This window comes from Vulpes vulpes, chromosome 13, assembly GCF_048418805.1.
Source record: "Vulpes vulpes isolate BD-2025 chromosome 13, VulVul3, whole genome shotgun sequence".
Lineage (NCBI taxonomy): Eukaryota > Metazoa > Chordata > Mammalia > Carnivora > Canidae > Vulpes > Vulpes vulpes.
Window position 1 is genome coordinate 84,957,357 of NC_132792.1, and position 22,048 is coordinate 84,979,404.

The window sequence follows — 22,048 nt, forward strand, 5'->3', positions numbered from 1 at the left end:
ATACTGCTGATTCTTTAATGTTTGCTCTTCTAGATTTAATGAAGTTTTTTCTCTTAAGATATTTGTAACTTACAGAACTATAATAAAATATGACTTTGTGAACAAATTGTAACCTTTAACTTTTCTCCCTACCTGGACTCTTTGAAATTCAGAAACTCTCAGTGAGTATTCTTTCTTTCATAGCAATATAATTATTTGCATAAGTCCAATGAACCTGTTCTTTTTGTAAAAGGACACCATTGGAAACACTGGTTACATTACCAAGGCTTTGACTAGCCTGTCATATTTGGGAGAGACATGCATAGACTCAGATATAACCAGACAGCTTTAAGAAACTCAGATTGACTTGATGGAGCCAATAAATCCTCCCTGGAAATATCAGCCTGATATCTTGCTTACAGAGTTCTCAGCAGCCTTATCTGGTGAATAAAGGTCAGCTTCGGGATATTAAGACCCTGAGAAGAGAGAAATTCACCCATCTCCATAGGTATTGTAGGCAGAGACTGATGGCAAGTATTTGGTGTGGCAATCTAGAGATTCCTTATAAAAAGTTCTAGGAAAGCAGATTTTAAAAGATCTATATGATCAATCACCATTCTTTCTGAACTTATGTAAGTAATAAGGCCATGTTTGCTACAATTAGACTTATTTTACAAACAAATTAGTCTTGATTTGGCTACCTTTGATAAAAATGAGGGTGATTATAGAGAGAAAATGTGTTTCAATAACACATTTTTTTTTAATATTTTTTTAAATTTTTAAATTTATTTATGAGAGTCACAGAGAGAGAGAGAGAGAGAGGCAGAGACATAGGCAGAGGGAGAAGCAGGCTCCATGCACCGGGAGCCTGACGTGGGATTCGATCCCGGGTCTCCAGGATCGCGCCCTGGGCCAAAGGCAGGCGCCAAACCGCTGCGCCACCCAGGGATCCCTCAATAACACATTTTTATAGATATCAATTTTAATACTAGTTATTATAACTAGGTCTTGAGTTCTTATGGTTTCCTTAAATATCTGGCTATGGCTCTTTAATTAAGGTTTCCAGTCTTCTTTCACTCTCTTGACTAAAAGTCATTAAAAACTAAAACTGCCCTTTCTTCCTAAACCCCTGCAAACTGATGCTGGACAACTTGAGGTCAGCTTCAGAGAAACTGCCACTAAAGTAATGTATAGACAATCTTTGTGCCTGTTGAACTACAGGCCAAACGGATCACTAGAAAGGTACCTGGGTGGCTCAGCTGGTTAAGCATCTGCCTTGGACTTAGGTTATGATCTCAGAGTCCTAGGATAGAGCCCTTGCATTGGGCTCCCTGCTTGGCAGGGAGTCTGCTTCTCCCTCTCCTTCTGCCCCTCCCTCTGCTCATTCTCTCTCTCTCTCACTGTTTCTCTCAAATGAATAAATAAATAAAATCTCTCTAAAAAAAAAAGTATCATCAGAGAGACATTTGAATTACAAATCAGGAAAATTCATCTGATTCCCACTGCTTGTCCCACTCCATCTGAGGATGCTTTAAGCCTGACATATAAAAAAATCTTTTCACTGGCAGTATTTGAGACTCAGACACTGGATTTGTAATTTGTTCTAACCACTGATTTAATTTTTTTTGTTTCTATAGAAGTGCCTCTTATTAATTACCTGATTGCTTGCCAATAAACAAAATAGTCTATTTGATGGGTAACACCATATGCTACACAATTAAGGCCTGAAATGACTTCAAAACTGCAATACATTATCATTTTTGTGTGTGTGTGAGAGAGAGAAAGTGTGAAAGAGCAGGGATGGGGGGTGGGGCAGGCAGAGGGAGAGGGAGAGAGGATCTTAAGCAGGCTCCATGACCAGCACAGAGCCCAATGAGGGTGTCAATCTCAGGACCCTGAGATCATGACCTGAAATCAAGAGTCCAACACTTAACCAACTGAGCCATCCAGGTACCCCAGCATTACATTATTTATTAAACACCAAAGTAATTCAAATGCTTAAAGCAGTCTCTCTCTGTATGACTATCATAAATAAATAATTTTAAAAAAATTGTTAAAAAAAAAAAAAAAAAAAAGAGAGAGAGAGAGAGAGAGGCAGAGACACAGGCAGAGGGAGAAGCAGGCTCCATGCACCGGGAGCCGGATGTGGGATTCGATCCCTGGTCTCCAGGATCGTGCCCTGGGCCAAAGGCAGGCGCCAAACCGCTGCGCCACCCAGGGATCCCTGCCTCTCTCTCTCTCACTGTGTGCCTATCATAAATAAATAAAAATTAAAAAAAAATAGCAGGACGAGAAGGAAAGAATGTTATTATTAAAACAGAATGTTATGTCTCCATTCCGGATTATGACAAAAATATAAGAGCATTACTTACAGATATTAGTAAACAGATTTGGGCTCTCAAAGACCCTACACTGTCACTTAACGATTGGTTGGGAAGTAGACCTTAAAGGGTCTTTATCACACTTACTTTTATCATATTAATCCTAATGTGTTATCTCTTTTGCTTTATTCTCTCCTATTGTCGAAGTACATGTAAACAGTTCCTGACTCCTTTGCCCAGCTAACAGATGATCAGTCCTTCCTTGATGTCCACTCTGGTGGTCTTCTGTGATTATTATTCATAGAAACAGAGAGTGACCAATTTCGGTCCATAAGTAGGGACATCTCTATAACACCGTCAGCTTGAAGTTATAGAAGATGAGCCCTTTGCCCTTCAGCAACCTTAAAGATTTAAGAACCGAAGATTGGTCAGCAGGGAAAACGATGAGGAAAACAATGAAGCAGAAAAATGCTTACTCCTTGTCTGGAAGGCTGAACGAAAGCCTTCATCATTTTGATATAAGCAACAGATATGTGCCCATTTCCTACACTCTTTAAGGTTCTCATGACTGCCTGTTTATCTCCCCTCTAGCTAATATCAAACTGAATGATAGGCACCAGAGAAATCTTGCAAAAGTCGTTTTACAAGTAGAAATTCAAAGACACTTTTGTAGTCTGCCACTCCCTGCAAACCCTTCCCTTTTTTATTTTTTAAAGATTTTGTTTGAGAGAGAGAGAGAGAGAGAGAGAGAAAGAGGGAGGGACAGAGGGACAGAGAGAGAGAGAGAGAAAAGCAGATTCCCTGCTGAGCAGGAAGCCTGACATGGGGCTTCATCCCAACCTGATCAGAGATCATGACCTGAGCCTAAGGCAGACACTTAACTGAGCCACCCAGGCACCCTTGCATATGAATGACCATGGGGTCTGTGCCCTAGGCCTCAATGTGCCCCAAACTGCCCTGCTCCAAAGTCTGAAGTTGCCTCTTCCTAGAGGTTTCAACTTACGGATATCAGCAGCCAAACCCTCACTGTCTAGGGTCCCCAAACTTGCCTCTAGGATTCTGTGAGATCCAGGGTAGGTAACAGAGCCTTGCTCTTAGCAGATTTTGGATGTGATAGGGCTCTGGATCAGATTTTACTTGATTTAAAGGAAATAATGAGGGGCTCAGGCGTTTAAGCATCTGACTCCTGATCTCAGCTCAGGTCATGGTCTCAGAGTCCTGAGATCCAGCCTAGATCTGGCTCCAGACTCTGTGGTCTGGGAGACTCAGGCCTCTTGTCTTTCTGGCAAAGGCATTCATTTCTGCACCTGCTTCTCTCTTGGAGAATCCCCTGAAGCAGGTGAGACTGCTAGAAAACAAAAGGCAGGTTGTCTGCTTTGTTCTTACTTCCTACTAGGTAACCGGAGCCAATTTAGGCAAAGCCTTGCAATTTGCTTGGAATTGGAACTAGGGTTTGGATAGTCATTACCTGCATGTTTTTGTTTTTTTTTTTTCAAATATTTTATTTGAGAGAGAGAGAGAGAGAGAGAATATGAGTGGTGAGGAGGGGTGGGCGGGGGGGGGGGGGGGGAGAGAGAGAGACTGAGATAAGCAGACTCCCTGCTGAGCAGGCAGCCTGCTGTGGGGCTCGATCCCAGGACCCAATCATGACTTGAGCTGAAGATAACGCTTAACTGACTCAGCCATGTGCACATGTGTTTTAGAATGACCACTCTGGCTGCAGAATGATGTGCATTAGGAGGGCTGACAATGCTATCATTTTTGTCACAGAGGAATTTCAGTGGTGACTGACCGTGTCTAAATTCAGTAGCTAACTTCAGTCAAATGAGGACATTTCTGTCAGTGACAGATGAGGGTTTTGCACTTTTCCAGGCTTCTTTCTGGGTCCCAGCACCACTCTGGGAGGGCAGAAATCTTTTCTCTTTGCTTTTGCACTGAGAATTCTCACCTCAAAAGCTGGACCTTGGGGTTGTTGCTGACTCCATCCTTCAAGCACAGACTTCAAACTAAAAAGATGTAAAATGAATTTTTAATTGGTTAGGAAATATCTAAGAGGCCTGAGAATCGTAACTCCTAACACCTATAAGCTAACGGAGTGTCTGACGGCTTAAGGAACTTAAAACCCGCCAGTGTGGGCTGCTGGGTGGAGCCAGCCATACCACAGCCTGCCTGCCTTCTGATTTTCCCAGTTGGGACGCTCCATCCCAACTCTGCACCTCCAGACTGACCCTCTGCCTCTTAGTGCCACATGGCTCACTGCCACTGGGCACTTTCAGCAAAACAACAACTTTCCTCATCAAATGTACAGTCCTTCTGGAAATGAATTCTACCCCCCAAATTTCTTAGATCTCTCATTCGGTTAAGTCACTTGGGCTGGCAACCTGTCCTCTTGAATTTTTCCTTCTCTAGATCCTCCTGTCCACTAGGCTTTCAGAATGTAGATTCTGTGAAATAACACTGATTCTACCATAGAGGATAGCCTATGGACTCTCAAATCTAATAACACAACCCTGTGAGAATTATTACTGTGGGAGCGTGAGGAGTGATTTTCCTACCTTGACCTTCCTGTAACTCCTTCCAATCATCATCAGATAGTTCTCCTGAGGCTTGAGGAACAAGGAGAATGTTAAGTATTTCATTTCAAAATCTCCCCGGTATTGGAATAAAGCACATGAAAAGGCAGAAAGCGTACTGTTAAAGAGCATTTGTTTCAACACAATCTGTAGGGACATCCAGAGACAAGGGGACATGCTTCATTTAAACTATAACTTCACTAGACAGAAATCTCAAACTTATTCTGGTGTTTCTTCTATGCTGAAGTTAAAAAAAAAAGCATGACACACTCATTTTAATTTTTTATTAAAATATTCTTTTGCTCATAGGGACAACCAAAGAAAAAATACATAATTCTGTATGTTGTAGATCATTTGAAACACAATTAACATAAACTCTGGGGAATGTAGAATAGATTTTTAAAAATCTTCAAAGAAGTGTCACAAAAACAAACTTTAAATATGTGGCTTATTTATATTTACCTAATTTTTCAGAAGTCTTAGTTTCTTTTCCCTATTTTGATGCTACTCTGCTTTATAAATAATTGTTCAAAAATTCTAGTATCTTACCAATTTTGTTTTCTGAATCTTTAGAAATAGTTTTTCTAAATGAAAGCATTTTATAGCATTCTATGTAAACAAAAACTTATTTTGTTTGAATTATCGTTTGATTTGGTGCCACTATTTTGAGTACAATTTCTCCAATAATTAGGTGCTATGGGGTGGGAAAGGACCAAAAATCTACCTAGCAAAGACATGTCTTACTCTAGGAAAGAACCTTTTATATATGGCTTTTATAATAGCTGCTGATTGAGGTTTTTTTTTTTTTTAATCTAGTTATAAAAAAGTTAACATACTTTGTGTTTTTTTTTTTAAAAAGAATTTTACCAGAGTTTCAATATGGAAGTGAACTATACTTTTAGAATGGTAATACAAGGTCTACATTTTAGTGGGGGAAAATACACTTACATTTTAATTTGGAAAATATTGTTATTCAAAACCTGAAATACATTATAAACTGGAAATGGAATCTTCTAGGTGAACTCTTTCAACCCGATTATAAACCACAAAAACTAAGCAAAACTGAATATACAATTTACCATTACACTTAGGATTAATTTCCATTGGGAGAAAAAGTTGTAAGGAAAATTAGTTCAAATACAATATGGTTCAAGAAATTACCCTTCCAGTATAGGGGCAGAAGAGATATTACACTTAAAAATTTAAGAATGGAAACCTAATCAAGATGATAAATGTGGTTAAGAAATGTTTGTTGGCATTTTTAAGGCAACATTAAGCATGCTGCCAATAAACACAAAAGGATTTCTCTGTTCATAAGTATGAAATTATTTTGAAGAATAGCAAAGTGGAAATGAAGCTGCTAGATGCAGATTCTTTTAAAACTCTCTCTTTTTTAAGTTTAAAAGGCTTTAAGAAAACCTTTAGCTTTACAGGCATTAATGAAGAAGGGGAGCTAAAATGTTTTCCAGGCACTTTTAAACAGAGGCATTCTAGATAAAAGTAAGAAACAGATATTCCAATGTTTTGCTATTAAAAAAATACATACAAGAGCTAAATTTTAGCTTTTTTTAAAAGGGCAAAAGTTTCTGAAAAGGCTAAAGTACCTTGAGTATTCATTAGAGTTGTCCGAAAAGAACAAGAAAAAGTGTTAAGGCTTTAGATTTTATGATGGTTAATCATGATATTACATATGATCTTGTAACTAACTACTACTGTTCATATAATGAATACAAAGTGTCTAAGAGCATTATCTATTTTTATGTACTAAAATACTTAGACATATAAAAAAGGTATTCCTACAAGTTATGTGTAATTCATAATGTACTGAAGAAATCAATAATTTTGTAAAGAGTCTCTGTGTTATAAATATTTATGTTTTAGATTCATGCTTGAAGACAGGTTTTATTACAATGAAGGGCACATAGTATTTAAGCTTCTCATTACTGGAACATATAAAACAAAATAGTCTATTGTGTATTTGAAATTAACATTGCCTTGAACAGATTTCTCTTTCATTTCATAATCTTAACCTCCCACTGTATGATTATACTTGTTTAATAAGAACATTCGATCCAGATAGAAACCTAAAGGAAGGATTACAATATAATAAAATAATTAATGTAAATAGTTTTAAGTTTGTTTCCAATAAGAATTACCAGCATTTTCAACCTTCCCTGCTCACACCTGTAAGTTCCTTCTTTATTCCCTCCTATCACTCATTATTGGGGAACATGGCTCTGCCCATGCTAAGGCTGAGAGGCTCATTCATTCTACCCAAGATTACAGCTTTTCCTTTTCACCTCACCATCTCTGTACAATGAGACAAGCTGTTTCTCTGGTGCTTTAAGTGGAGTCTGACTTGGAAGGCATTTCCCCTTCCTAGTGCTCGTTAAGCCGGTACCTTAAGTTAGAGAAATGCCTTAACTCTCTATTTATCCTAGCAGAATATTTAATGCAGTGTCATAGGTGTGCCTTGAAATTCTTGCTCAAAATTCTTCATTACTACCTACCTACAGAAGCACTTTGGGCAGAGGGATGTAAGAGATGGAGAAACTTTGCCGAAAGTTCTGTCAGCATGTGTATTACAGGATAGATTCTACTACGTAAAAGTTTTAAATTGTAAAATGTAGTAAGCATTTACTTTCTAAAACTAACAAAGTTTTACAAGGTTTGAAATTAAGCTTTTAACAGTGATCTTTATGTGGGTTCTCAGGGTGATATATGTGAATATCTACTCTATTTATAGAAGAGATAAACGAGACAAGGCACAGTGAATGACAGTGTCCCAGTAGTAGTAAATGAAGAAATTATAACTTATGTTAATGTGCTCTAACATTTTCAAAATCAAAGACTTTGGAATGCTAGAAAAAAAATGACATCAGGCTTTATGTCAGGACTCTCAGATCTTTCAAGGAATTCTCTGTGTGCTTGCTTCTCATATGACCAAGTTGTAAATGTATATGGAGGAGGGGGTTTATTGCCAGTGGGCTAAAAAATCAACTAGTTTTACTTATGATTTACCACATTACTGAATTTGTCACACTTTAACTCAGTCCAAATTCTTTCATCTTCTTTTTTTTTTTTTTTTTTTTTCTTTCATCTTCTTAACCTGCCGGCATTCTAGTGCAACCAGTAGACTTCACCAAATAGATTTTTATATCTTTCTTGTTGACTAAATTGGTTTACATTCTTCTCCTTCTTTAAAACATGCAGTTCATACATTTGACAGTTTTACTACCATAGTCGATGCACTCTGGACCAATGCACTCACAGCAGGCGTTATGGAACCAGCGATATTTGGATGCTCCCATGGACTCACAGGATATTTTACACTGATGTATGGACATGCAGTCATCAAAATAAACCACAGTACACATATGTTCTGAAAAATAAAAAATTAAGAGCTCAGAGCAAGAAAGAGGAAAAGTAGGAAATGCTTTAATACCTGGCTGATATTAATAGTTATTCTTAGTTCTCTTACTGCTAGTCTGCACAGGACAGTGGATGAGTTGCATGAATAAAGATCATATCTGTTAATTATATTGAGAAGGAAGTCAGAGTCCCCACTCCTGCTTTAAGAAGGTGAAGGGGCTTCCTTAGTCACTTTATCAGATTCTGGACTTTGATCTCAAAGTTGAAATTACTGGGCTTAACATTTGCTGTGCTTCAGAGCTGTGCTTTTTAAATTGGGCATTTCTTGGGCAGCCCGGGTGGTGCAGCGGTTTAGTGCCGCCTTCAGCCCAGGGTGTGATCCTGGAGACCCGGGATCGGGTCCCACGTCGGGCTCCCTGCATGGAGCCTGCTTCTCCGTCTGCCTGTGTCTCGGCTTCTCTCTCTGTCTCTAATACATAAATGAAATCTTAAAAAAAGAAAAGAAAAAAAATAAATTGGGCATTTCTGGGGCACCTGGGTGGCTCAGTGGTTGAGTGCCTGTCTTCAGCTCAGGTCGTGATCCCAGGGTCCTGGGATTGAGTCCCACATTGGGCCCCCACAGGGAGCCTGCTTCTCTCTCTGACTATGTCTCTGCCTCTTTTTCTGTGTCTCTCATGAATAAATAAATGAAAAAAAAATCTTAGTTTGGGCATTTCTGATAAGATTTCCTTAGACGAGAGAATTCTCTAGCTAAAAGATGTCTGAAAAATATTGTTCTTGGGTCACCTGGGTGGCTCAGTTGGTTGAGTGGACAACTCTTGACTTTGGTTCAGCTCATGATCTCTGGGTTGTGAGACTGAACTCAATGAGTGGGTTCCACAGGGAGCCTTGCTTCTCCCTCTGCCTATGTCTCTGACTCTCTCTGTGTCTCTCATGAATAAATAAATAAAATCTTTAAAAAAATATTAAAAATAAATAAAAATTACTATTATCAGTAGCAATTTCCTAGTCTTGTTTTCCCACACAATTATTTTTGACTGTTTCAATTTTTAGTGCTCCTGGTGGTTAATGCCCTATGATGACCTAGTTAAGACGATAAGGTACATGAAATAAATACAAGACAATAAAAAACATTAATAGAGGGGGTATGATTAAAATCTGTTATTTTATGGAGCCATATATGGAACTGATATATCACCAGAGGTCTGTATAGTAAGGAAAGGCTTCATGGAAAAAGCTGTATTAGGAAGAAGAATTGACAGCAAAATTATCAGTAACAAAATAAGGAAAGTCACCAGGAGACCAGTGTAGTATGCATGGGGAATGGATTGGAGGCATGTCTGACTGCAGTGAATGGTTAGCATCAGGAGATAGCAGAACCACCACTGGGTACAGGTCAAGACAGAAAACAGGGAGGCCAGTACAGCACAACACCAGACAGACTAGGGATTGGTGGTGGGCAGGACAGGGTAGCTTTGAATCTCAGGTGATTAGTATCTATCAACTTTTTCTCATTTAATTACTCAACAGGTATTTATTAAACACCTACTATGGAAGAGCCATTATGGACTCAAAGAGTAATCAGAGGATCCAAGGAACTAAAAATTAAAATTAATTAAAAATTAAAAAAAAAATAAAGTAGTTTAGCTAAGGGACGGCTGGGTGGCTTAGCGGTTGAACGTCTGCCTTTAGCTCAGGGTGTGATCCTGGAGTCCCGGGATCGAGTCCCACATTGGGCTCCCTGCATGGAGTCTGTTTCTCCCTCTGCCTCTTTCTCTGTGTCTCCCATGAATAAATAGATAAAATCTTAAACAAAAAAATAAAGCAGTTTAGCTAAAAACAGTAAGAATTCTTACTCTGAGATCATTAACAAATGCTATTTTGCTTTTACTACTAATGTCCAAAGTTCATACTATTTCAGATTGGCAGGACTATAATAGAGGGCATGACAAAAAGCCAAGTAAAAAGAGTACAAATTATACTGTTTATGTATAATTCACCTCATATTTTAAGAAATAACTGCAATTTTCATAATTACCTTATTTTAACACAGTAAAACTGTGGAGTCTTTTATTTGAAAATATCAAAGACTTTTTTTTTTAATTTTTTATTTATTTATGATAGTCACACACAGAGAGAGAGAGAGAGGCAGAGACATAGGCAGAGGGAGAAGCAGGCTCCATGCACCGGGAGCCCGACATGGGACTCGATCCCAGGTCTCCAGGATCGCGCCCTGGGCCAAAGGCAGGCGCTAAACCGCTGCGCCACCCAGGGATCCCCTCAAAGACTTTATAAAAGTTATATATGCCCTGTACATTCCAAAATTAAGGAATGATCTATCCCCACTAATAAGTATTCTTCAATATGCTTCTCAAAGTTATATAAGCCATTCTTCTATTTAGTTCCCCTTCTGACCAAGAGTACTAGAGTTAGTTTATACCTGGAAATTAGATACCAACTGGCTCATAAAGAAATTTAGCTGATGAGCGTGGCATCATTTGTAGTACCAATGCTATTACAAAAATGTGACTGCCTAGGACACTCTGAACGTTATCTGACAGTGAATTAAGCAAGCAGCTCTGTTGCTATCTTACAGAAAGAACATTAAAGCCTAACACAAACATCAAAATTAGAACCAAGTTATCTATCTTTCAACACAATCTCTATCACTGAGGCTATGGAGTGGCATGCCTCCTTATCTACTTAGGGATTAGGGTTATTAAAGTCCATAATTCAAGAGAAGACAAACTCAAAACCAAAAACTGCTCTAAAAGATAAATAAAGGTTTCACAGACCACACAGAAAATGAGGGGGCAAGACAGAAAGTCAACTGTGGGGAATTACCTTTGTCACTGGAATAAGGTGCGTGAACATTATTGCTAGGAACAGACACATTTTGATGGTGTGGCTGGTTCACGGTTTCTAAAAATGAAACCAGATTCTCATGATGTGAGAGTTCTTCTGCAACAGGGAAGGAAACAATGTTCCAGTTCAACTGAGTGTCTCCTTCTGTGAGTGCTCGGAAGAGAGAAGGGATTGGCTCATGAAGTTCTTCCACCGTGCTCTTTGAGGTTGGAGGTGTGTCACTATAGTTTCGAGGATTACACATACCTAGAGGAGGAGGAAGAAAGAAAATAAAAGTTATTTTTTTCTCACTGATTGTAATAGCATGCAATGCTGTTAGTTAATGCCTTGCAATCAAAGCTCCAATATATTAAAATTAACTTCCTTCTAAAATTATATGTATTTTCCTAGCTTTTTTGACTGAGGGGCCCTAGAAGTGATGACACTCCCATAGCATTAAGCACATCAAGGGCTCAGATATTTTTTTCTAAATACCTATCCTTTGCTAAGAGGAACCAGAGCTATCTGGAGAAAAGACTGATTCCAGGGCTGGGCCAGGGAAAATACAACGTGACTCTGGGATACTTTCTATGCTTAAAAGAAAGAAAATACTCAGTGAATGATGGGAGTTATCAAAAAAAAACCACAGGAAGCAACCAGAAGGGGCTCCCACTAGCCAAATAGACCATTTTAACCTCAAAATAAATAATGGTAAATAATGGATTACTTATAAATAAAATGGTTATTAATGATTAATGGTTATTAAAATGGTTATTAATGTTATTAATGGTTATTAATATGTTATCAATAAATAAATAAATGAAGGAAAAGCTCCTCCTTTTAGTAGAGTGTCCAACTGATAAATGTAGAAGGAACAAATGAAATAGAAAATCACCACTTGGCAACTATCACACAGGTGTTTGATTCATATGGGAGTTGTCAATGGATGCCAAAGCTGGTGGGTGGAGGTTAGATGAGGAACATACTCTTGGAAAACTCTCTACAAAATACTAACCAATTACAAAAGGACTAATGGTGACTTTACTGTAGAAAATCTGGCAGATGCCAAGGTGACCAGGAAATCAAGGTTAACATGACCAGGGATCAACAGGTTGATATTTTGTATCACTTCGTGTAATTCTTAAGTTCATTTCAGGGTGCTGTTGCCCAGAATGTGTGACTTAAGTATGGTTATCAGTCACCATCAAGTCGATCAAGGTTTAGGGTCATCCTACATAATGTCAAGTCTGTACTCAATAAAACTATCAAGGGAAAAGACCACAGTACTATTTCAAATTGAATGAGTCTGAACAGATATGACAACTAAATGAATCACATATTGTCGATAGGAGCCTGGATCAGAAAAGATATCATAAGACATACTGCTGAGATGGTGAAATATGAGTGAGGTTTGTGGATTGGGTGGCAGTGTTTTAACAATGCTGGCTTCCTTGTTTGGAAAGTGCATGTCAGTTACATAGGAGAATGTTCTCATTGTAAAATATAGACTGGAACATTTAGGTGTGACGGGATATCATGTATAAAGCTTTATTTCTAAAGGTTCAATAAAGAATGAATGGTCATGCATGTTTAGGGGTGTGTGTGTGTAGGGAGAGGGAGTGGAAGGAGTAATGACAATGAAACAAATTCAATAATGTTAGTAACTGGGGAATCTGGCTGAGGGGATACAGGAATCTTCTTCTCCCTTCTGACAGATTTTCTCTATATTTGAAATTATTTCAAAGTGAAGCATTTTTAAAAATAATCTTAAAAAGGGAAAATAGCAGAAGAGAATTACTCTTTTGAGGTGTTTTGTTATAAAGGGGAGAACGGAGAAAATGCTTAATCAGCCCCAATCTTTGGGCTATTTCAGCTGATGTTTTGTGGAGCAGAAGAAAGCTACCCAGAATGCAGGTTCATCAGCTAACTAAACAATTATTATTGTTTTAAGCCACTGTTTTGGAGTACATTATTTAGTAGCAATAATTACTGGAAAAAACTCCCTGGATTTCCTTTGTGAATTCAGTACTTTAAAAATTAAATTATATATCATTTTGGTTTAGTTTCTATTAGATCTAATATGGAGTTTTTCTTTTTCCTCCCTTAGACAGAAATTTTGAAAAGTTAAGCCAAATTTATAAATTCTGTCAGTTTATAAATTTAGGCAAAAGGAAAAATCATCTCATGTTTTCCACACTTCATTAGTTTAAGGAACATGGCAAGAGCTGAGGATAATAAGGTTGTGCATACTCTTCATAAAATCTTCCATTACATATATACCTTAACGATTTTGATTGTGAAACAGAATCACGGATTAAAGGGTTGAATCTGACTCCTTTATTCATAAATGAGGTAATAGGCCCAGAGAAATTAAACGATTTGTCTACTGTTTTATAATCTAGGATTAGAGCCAAGATTATGATTCAGTCTGATTTCATATCCGTTGCTCATTTTAATAACTACATTCTATAAATAATCATTGTCACTGAAAAGTAAGTAATTCTTAGAATACATGAATTATATAAATATACATAATATATTCTTCTACCAGATTTTATAATGAATGAAAATTAGTAATCTGAGATGAAAAAGTAAACAAAGGAGTTCAACAGAAGAGCTAAACTCAGTATCTCCTGAGACTAAAGAAACTTCAGGGCTCATTACCAGAGATTTCATTACATTAAAAAAAGTTCTGAGGGGAGAGTTGTGCAATTAACAAACTTAGGTTAAAGACATCTGTAATTTAAATCTGAATACATCATGCTAAAACTAGTAAGCATGAAGTAAATGGTTGCCAGGTAACATTTTTCCATGGCATTGTTTCAAAGCTTTCATACATCTTTCTCTTTTCAACTAGGATTATGGCCAGAGAGATCATTTTTACCCTCCATCTCTTGCCTAAAGCACTCTTCAAATTCTGCATTCTTTCAAGTATGGTGAGTTATGAAATTTGATCTTCCAATGAAATGTGGGATTTCTCCTGCTCAGGAAAAGCAACCTTCTTTTTTTTTTTTTTTTTTGAAAAGCAACCTTCTGAAATTTCTGGAAATTCTTCAGTTGTCTATATTCATTATATATAGTGGACCAGTTTCTGGATAGGGAGATACTAACCATTCAGTGTTTAAAACAATTAGTGAAACTTCTCTGTGAAGTATCTATCACCCTCCTAAAGTTTATTATTGTTAGCTTTTCTTTAGTTGACCACAGAAGTTATTTTTGGAGCTCTCATTTCTTTTCAGGATCATTTTCTTGAGGCAGTTTGTTACTTTGTGGCATGCTGTCATTACACTGAAATTTAAAAACTAAATATACTAAAATTTTAAAGACACTGCCTCTGCACATGACAGAGAGGCCCCAAATCAGGAAACAAATGGCAACAACTGAAAAGGCAAGCATTTCAAATCCTTTAAGTGCATAGAACTTTGATAACCTTTCTTTCAGCAAGCCAGAATTCACTACTATTGGGCTCTAGATCTACAACTACCAAGTACAAAGACTTTTTCTGATGTATGCTTAATTCTTTCATATATCTGACCTGTTGTCATCACACATTTGAAAACTAAAGTTACATTAAAGTAGACTTTACTTGATGAAACTACATTTTAGGGTCAAAATTAAGACTAAGGAGAAAAAAGGTATTATTTTCCTTAATTAATGTGCATGGTTAAACAGCCACAACAAAGAGTCTAGAAAAATGTACGGTAAAAAGTAATAATCCCTTTCACTCCTCCCACTCCCACTCCACTCTCCAGACACAACCATCTTAAAAGTCTGTTCCTAAGTTTCTCTGTTGATTACCTCTATGAGAATTTAAATAAAAATGATTAATTTAACAAAAGCAGTAAAAACATTTTTAGATTTTATCTATTAATCCTCTTATATGAGAGATGTAGATTAAAGGTCATTTATACTAACACTTTCTTCCATATTTCTAATAATTGTATTATTATAAAACTATAATCTGTTTTCTTTCTAATCTTAAATATACTTAAACTTCTGATTTTTATTCCATATCTCTTAATCCCCTCATTTGTAGATAAGGATGCAGGTGCCTTTCCTACTTTACCTACCCAACCTCTCCTAATTTATATTGACAAACTAAGTAACTACATTCTGTTGCCTAAACGCAATGAAATCTTCTTATCTTACTATATATATATATATTTTTTTTTTTTAAAAGATTTTTAAAAATTTATTTATGATAGACATAGAGAGAGAGAGAGGCAGAGACACAGGCAGAGGGAAAAGCAGGCTCCATGCCAGGAGCCCGATGCAGGACTCGATCCCGGGACTCCAGGATTGCACCCTGGGCCAAAGGCAGGCGCCAAACTGCTGAGCCACCCAGGGATCCCCTCTTACTATATTTTGATTTTAAAAGTGGAAAACCAGTAAACAGCAGTTTACCTTAACATGGCTCCATGCATGTTATTCACTGAAAAACAGATAGTATGATAGGATTTCCTTGTCCAATGCCATGATTATCAGAGGAAAATATTTCTATTTTTAAAATAAAATGAACTTTTCCATGAACCCCATAAAATACTGAAAATCAGCTATTTCACACATCATTACCTATTAGGTCTTCTTGCCAAAAAATATAAAACCTGAACCCAATCAAACTTCAACAACTGGCTTCAAAATACTGGAAATACAGAAAGATAGAGGAACAAGTAAAATGACAACCTCCAGAAATTAAACAGTCAAATCCTAAATGTGGGCTATTCTACAGGGGAACTCTTCGATAGGTCAGGTGGCATGAGAAACACACACACACACACACACACACACACACAAGGATCTTGTCTGGATCAACTTGAACATATCCACTACAAAAACAGGTTCTTGAGACAAGTGGAGAAACCTGATCATGAACTGGAATGTTAGATTATACCAAGAAATTATTAATTTTGTAGGTTTCTTAATCGCATTATTTATAAAGTAAATGTCTTTATTTTCTTTTAGAGATTGAAATTGAAGGATGCATGGGTAAAAATTAGTTTATAGTTTGCTTGTAAATGCTTCTATGCCAAGTCAGAAAAAAGGGAGGGAAAGATGAAATGAATATGGCATATTTTTTATAACTATTGAATCTAGTGATGGGTATATAGGAATTCATCATGCTATTCTCTCTACTTCTCTGTATCCTGAAAACTTTCATAATAGCAATCAACTGACATATTTAATTCCTAAGACTCATACTTCCTTGTTGAACTTTTGTATTTTCTTGCAATTTCTATGCTTGGAATTCTTGGATTTGTGTGTATATGTGATCACAGATAACAAGCTTATAACAAATCTTGAAAAATTATTCTGCTTCTCAATTATATGCTTGATGTACCCTAAGGAACTCATTTTCTTCTCAGAGATACACGTCAAGGGGCCCTCACTTACTGCTTCAGGCAGGCCAGTTATCTCTTAAGCCTCTGTATTTTTTATGTTTTTCAATTTTCTGTATATTATGATGTTTCAACATCTTAGAAAAAGCTTTCTGGCTGAGGAGAGACTTCCTCCCTGGCTAGTCAATTCTAGGAGCCAGCAAAGGGCTCAGCCAGGAGCAGGCCTTGGATATGCAAACTGACCAATTCTGAGCCACACCTCCTCCATCAACCCAAGCAACCCAGGAGGCATATAGTTAACCAAGCCAGGCCCAGTACTAAGTAGAGACCACAGGCAGAGCCCCAAACCCATGGGAATGACTCAAACTAGCCAGACCTAAATTGCTTGCTCTGCCCTGCCTTGACTTTCCTGTGGAAACCCCACTTAAGATTCTGGCCCAGATTTTGCTCTTGCTCCTGTCTTTTGCCACTTGACCAAAACCTGGTGCTTCTTCTGTGATCCTGCATGGCATGCAGTAACTCCTTGAGACCTGCGATTTATAATGAACTTTGTTCCTTGAGCTTTTTCTGTGCCTCTTCTGAGGCCACATCTGACTGACCACAGAACAGCCTTCCATGTAGTTATGATCTTAATAGTGTCCTTAAATCAACTCCTGGGTAAAGCCATCATTTCATTCGACCCACGTTTTTCTCTTTCTTAGTCTTCTGCCTTATTTTGTTTGATATCATATCAAATATGCTGTGTGAGAAGTAACTTTCAGTTCTTGCTGTTTAAAAATGTTTTTAATTTTTACATTCACATTCTTGGTCAATAATTTGTCAGTTCAAAATAATTTTCCTACTATGCACTTAAGGCTTTGGTCCAGTGACAGTGATGAGAAGAACTCTGATAGCACTGTGATTTTTTTTTTTAACTCAGGTTTTCTATTTACATGATTTATTTATTTATTTTAAAAAATAGGCTCCATACCCAACGTGGGGCTTGAACTCACAACACTGAGATTAAGAGTCACATGCTCTACCAACTGAGCCAATCAGGTACCCTGACAATGTAACTCTTATTCCTTATACATAAACTCTATTGTTATTTCTGAGGTCTTTCAGATTATTATTTGACTTGACAGTAGTAAAACTGTATCAGCTTCTGTCTAGATGTAGGTCTTTTCTCATTAATCTTTATTCCAATATTATTTTCAACCCCTCTTAACTTATAAGTTTTCCTAATCAAATTTTAAATTTGCAAATGCTTTCTTGTTTTGTCTTTGGCACTACAGATATATCTTCTCAAATTCCTCAAAATATAGCCATTAGTTTTCTTAAAGATTTGTTTCCTAAAGATTTCCTTCATGATCAGTTGGTCTGCTGTTTTACCTTGTTCTACTTTGCTTGCATGTCTGGTTGGTTGGTTATTTATTTATTAATATAGATTTTATTTATTTATTCATGAGAGACATAGAGAGAGGCAGATATAGGCAGAAGGAGAAGTAGGCTCCCTGTGGGGAGACTGATGTGGGACTCAATCCCAGGATTCTAGGATCATGACCCAAGCCAAAGGCAGAGGCTCAACCACTGAGTCACATAGGCGCCCCCGAAAAGTTTTTAAGATTTTATTTATTTATTCATGAGAGAGACAGAGGTAGAGACACAGGCAGAGGGTGAAGCAGGCTCCATGCAGGGAGCCCGACGTGGGACTCGATCCCGGGTCTTCAGGATCAAGCCCTGGGCCAAAGGTGGCACTAAACCACTGAGCCACCCAGGCTGCCCTCAGTCACATTTTTCCTTCATGAACCAGTAACTCCAATACCTGGATCACCACCTCATTTCCACTCTTAGACCTACTATCACTCTTGACAATTTCAATATTCACCCTGAAGATCCACCTAATACCCTGGTCTTTGGTTGTTAGAACCCCTTAGTGAAATGATTTGTAAATCTACCCCACCTCAGTTACCCAACTCATAGTCTAGCATTGATTCCCCCTCTTTCCTCATATCCTACATCCACTTGAAACAAAACTCTGACAACTTACCTCCAAAGAATCCCCTGAATCTGAGCAGCACCATTTCGACTAATATCAATAATCCTATTCTACTATCATGTTACTTCAACTATTGACCCCCTCCCACCCTGTCTGTCCTCTTCACATCCTAAAGTCCATCTTACACACAGTAGCCAGAGTGATCATTTAAAAATGTAATTCAGGTATCACCACTGCACATTCTCCATTGGTTTCCATTACACTTAGGGTACAATCCAAATTCCTTTCCATGTCCTCTAAGACCTGATCTTTACCCACCTCTCTCATTCTTTTCCTTCTACCCTTTCTCTTGATCACTAATATTGATACACACTGATCTTTCTATTTCTAAATTTGGATCTTTAGCCATTGCATTTAAAATATTTATATTTTGATATATACACACACACACATATGTATGTTTTTTAAACATTTATTTAATTATTCATGAGAGATACAGAGAGAGAGAGAGGCAGAGACATAGGCAGAGGGAGAAGCAGGTTCCCCGCAGGGAGCCCAACGCAGGACTCGAGCCTGGATCCAGGGATCACACTTTAAGCTGAAGGCAGACACTTAACCGCTGAATCACCCAGGCATCCCTCTATTTTGACATCTTAAGTGGTTCACATCAATCTTTTGTTGGTACTGGTTAACTAAAGTTAATAATTTCTAGACTTAGCTGGAGATTAATTCTTGCTCTTTCAAAAGTTAAAACTTTCCATGACAAGAGGAAACAAAAGCTCTTTGAGACTTATTCACTTAAATGTTTTCCCTAAATGAAAAAAAATGACCAAAAATATTATTAAAATATGTTTTGTCCCCTGAAACTAATAATATACTATGTTAATTAAATGAATTTTAATTTAAAAAAAGATGCTTTCTGCTCTAAGTAAAAGTAAAATTATTCTAACAGTATCTTGGATACTGTTCATTATACTTTTATAAAATAAAAAGTGTAAAACATACGTATGTTTTTACTGGAAGTATATATGAGAAATATTTAATTTTAGGGAGAGGTATGGAGGTATTCAGGAAGGGAGACATTTTATATATATACCTTCTAGCATTGTTTGAATTTACTGTATATAAGTAGTAATTTTAGTTTTTAAATTGTATTTTAAAGGAAAATACATATGTGTTAATAGTAGCAGATACTGAAGGTCTTTCTTTTCTATATTTTACTACAATTCAACACAGTACTTTCACCTTAAATAATGTTCTTAGATATGCAAAATTATTATTTCATTAGGAGTTTTCTTTAAAATACGGAGTATATAAAACTTTAGATATTTTTTAAAGGATACATTTGAATAGCAGTTCCCAAACAGTCTAAGAACTTCTTGGAGTTTTCAAAATCCTTTCAGAGGATTCATACAGTCAAAATAATTTTTAGATGACTTTGTTTATTTTCCAGGTCTTACATCTGCACTGATGGTGCAAAAGCAATGATGGGTAAAACATCTGGCATCTTAGCTTGAATCAAGGCAGTGGCACCAAATTACTAGTAGTCATTGTGTTCTTCGCCACCAAATATAGTTGTTGCTTTTTTTGTTGTTGTTGTTGCTTTTTTTTTAAAGGCCAGTTTCACTTAAGACAATGCTTAATGAAACAATAACAATTATTAATTCATTAAATAGGGACCCCTGAATACATGACTTTTTAATATACTGTGTGATGAACTGGGAAATATGCAGAAAATACTTGCTGCATACTTACATATAATGCCTGTGTCAAGGAAATGTGCTTACTGAGTTGCAAGCTGAACTAGCTACTTTTTCTTAGAATACTATTTTTACTTAAGAAAAAAATGACTACCAAACTATGATTATGAAGAATTATGTATCTAGCAGATATTTCACTGAAAATGCATGAAGTGAACATGATACTTCAAGGATGTAGCTCACAGTATTTGTGGAAAAAACAGATTTTCCAGCAAAAATTAGAATTTTAGAGAACTTCTCTCTGCTACCATGATTCAATTGCTTCCTAAAACTTATAATACATTCTAATGAGATTGGTGGTAAAATTAACTAATGTGGGTTTTTAAAAATATATATTGTATAATGAATGTGTCACTATTTGGAAAATCTACATAACTCAGTGAACTCATAATGTCCAAATGACTGATACATAATATTACAAAATTATACATGGGTAAAATTACTCAAAGTTTCAAGACAGACCAGTGGATTTTGAAGTAAGAGTATAAAGAATTTTAGAATCTGGTTTAGGTTCTACTTTGTAAGTAACTTTTAAGAAATTACCACTTGTCCCATTTTGGTGTAGAATCAAAAAAGAATATACCCAATTATCTGGAAAAGCTATTAAAATACTCTTCTCTTTTCCAACTACATAGTTGTATGAGGTTGGATTTTCTTTATATATTTCAACCACAGCAAGAGATCACTAAAGATTGAATTTTTCAGAGTATTAAGGAGTTCTGAGATTCAAAAAAAAAAAGTTTTGGAATAGCTGCATTACAAGAACAGATGGAAAGAGACTGTAGCCATTGTAGCTATACCTCTAAGGCAGAATGTGCCCTATAGTTATCCAAAAAGGGCAGTGGGATTCAGAGCATGTGATCCAACAGACCTCATTTTGAGCAGCGTATGAGAATGGATAGAAGTTTTCACCTCTTAGTTTCCTCATATGAATACAGAGCATAAATGAGAATCCCCTGTGGGTACGTATAGTTTTAAGAGGAATCAATACTTAGTTAATAGTATAATTATCTTTTCCTGAAGACAAACTCTTATTGTTTTCAAACTACAGATTACAAAAAAAAAAAAAAAGAAAAGAAAAAGGAAACAATTTGTCTAATGATATGGAGAAGATACAGTGATGCAAAAAAGGACACTGGGAAGGCAAATAATGACTGAAACTGAGAAAGGAGGACATGCCATTGTCTAGAGCAACTTTCTTTAATCCTTTAAACACCATGCCCTGTTTTTATAAACAAAAAAATCTCTCCACCATGTGTCCTCTCATGAGTTGTCATAGCAATACAATGCCTCTCAAAGCAGACTCAGTGCATAACGCCAAGTATAGTAGGGCAGAGGCGGCTTTAGGAAGGGCTTTAACAATATAGTCCAAACAGTTTTCAGAAAGTCTGGCTAAATCAGGCTCCTGCCTCTCTCTGTCTCTCATGAATAAATACATAAAATCTTAAAAAAAAAAAAAAAAGATTTGAGAGAGACAGAGAGAGAGAATGTGAATGGGGGAAGGAGCAGAAGGAGAGAGACAGAATCTCAAGCAGACTCCCCACAAGCATGGAACCTGAAGCAGAGCTCGATCCCAAGACCCTGAGATCATGATCTGAGCTGAAATCAAGTCAAACACTTAACTGATTAAGCCATTCAGGTGCCTCTCTCTCTCTCTCTTTTTAACAGACCTTTTTTTACAACAGTTGCATAGAACAATTGAAAAGACAGCACAGAGTATAACTAATACCCCCACCCCTAGTTTATTTATTAAAAGATTTTATTTATTTATTTATTTATTTATTTATTTATTTATTTATTTGAGAGAGAGAGAGAGAGAGCACAAGAGCACAAGTGGCAGGAATGGGAGGGGAGAGGGAGAAGCAGGCTCCCTGCTGACCAGGAA

General features: G+C 36.9%; 1 protein-coding gene across 2 annotated transcripts in view; it reads right to left on the reverse strand.

Annotated features, from left to right (window-relative positions):
- Nucleotides 1-5,142: 5,142 nt before the first annotated feature.
- The window catches only part of TWSG1 (twisted gastrulation BMP signaling modulator 1), a 67,696-nt gene continuing 50,790 nt past the window's right edge, over nt 5,143-22,048 (reverse strand). For both annotated transcript variants that reach the window (XM_026005948.2, XM_072734884.1), the window contains exons 4-5: nt 11,090-11,356; nt 5,143-8,255 (exon numbers count right to left, since the gene is read on the reverse strand). In XM_026005948.2, the coding sequence (XP_025861733.1) occupies nt 8,074-8,255; nt 11,090-11,356 (449 nt within the window). In that variant the 3' untranslated portion in view covers nt 5,143-8,073. The remainder of the gene's footprint in view (nt 8,256-11,089; nt 11,357-22,048) is intronic.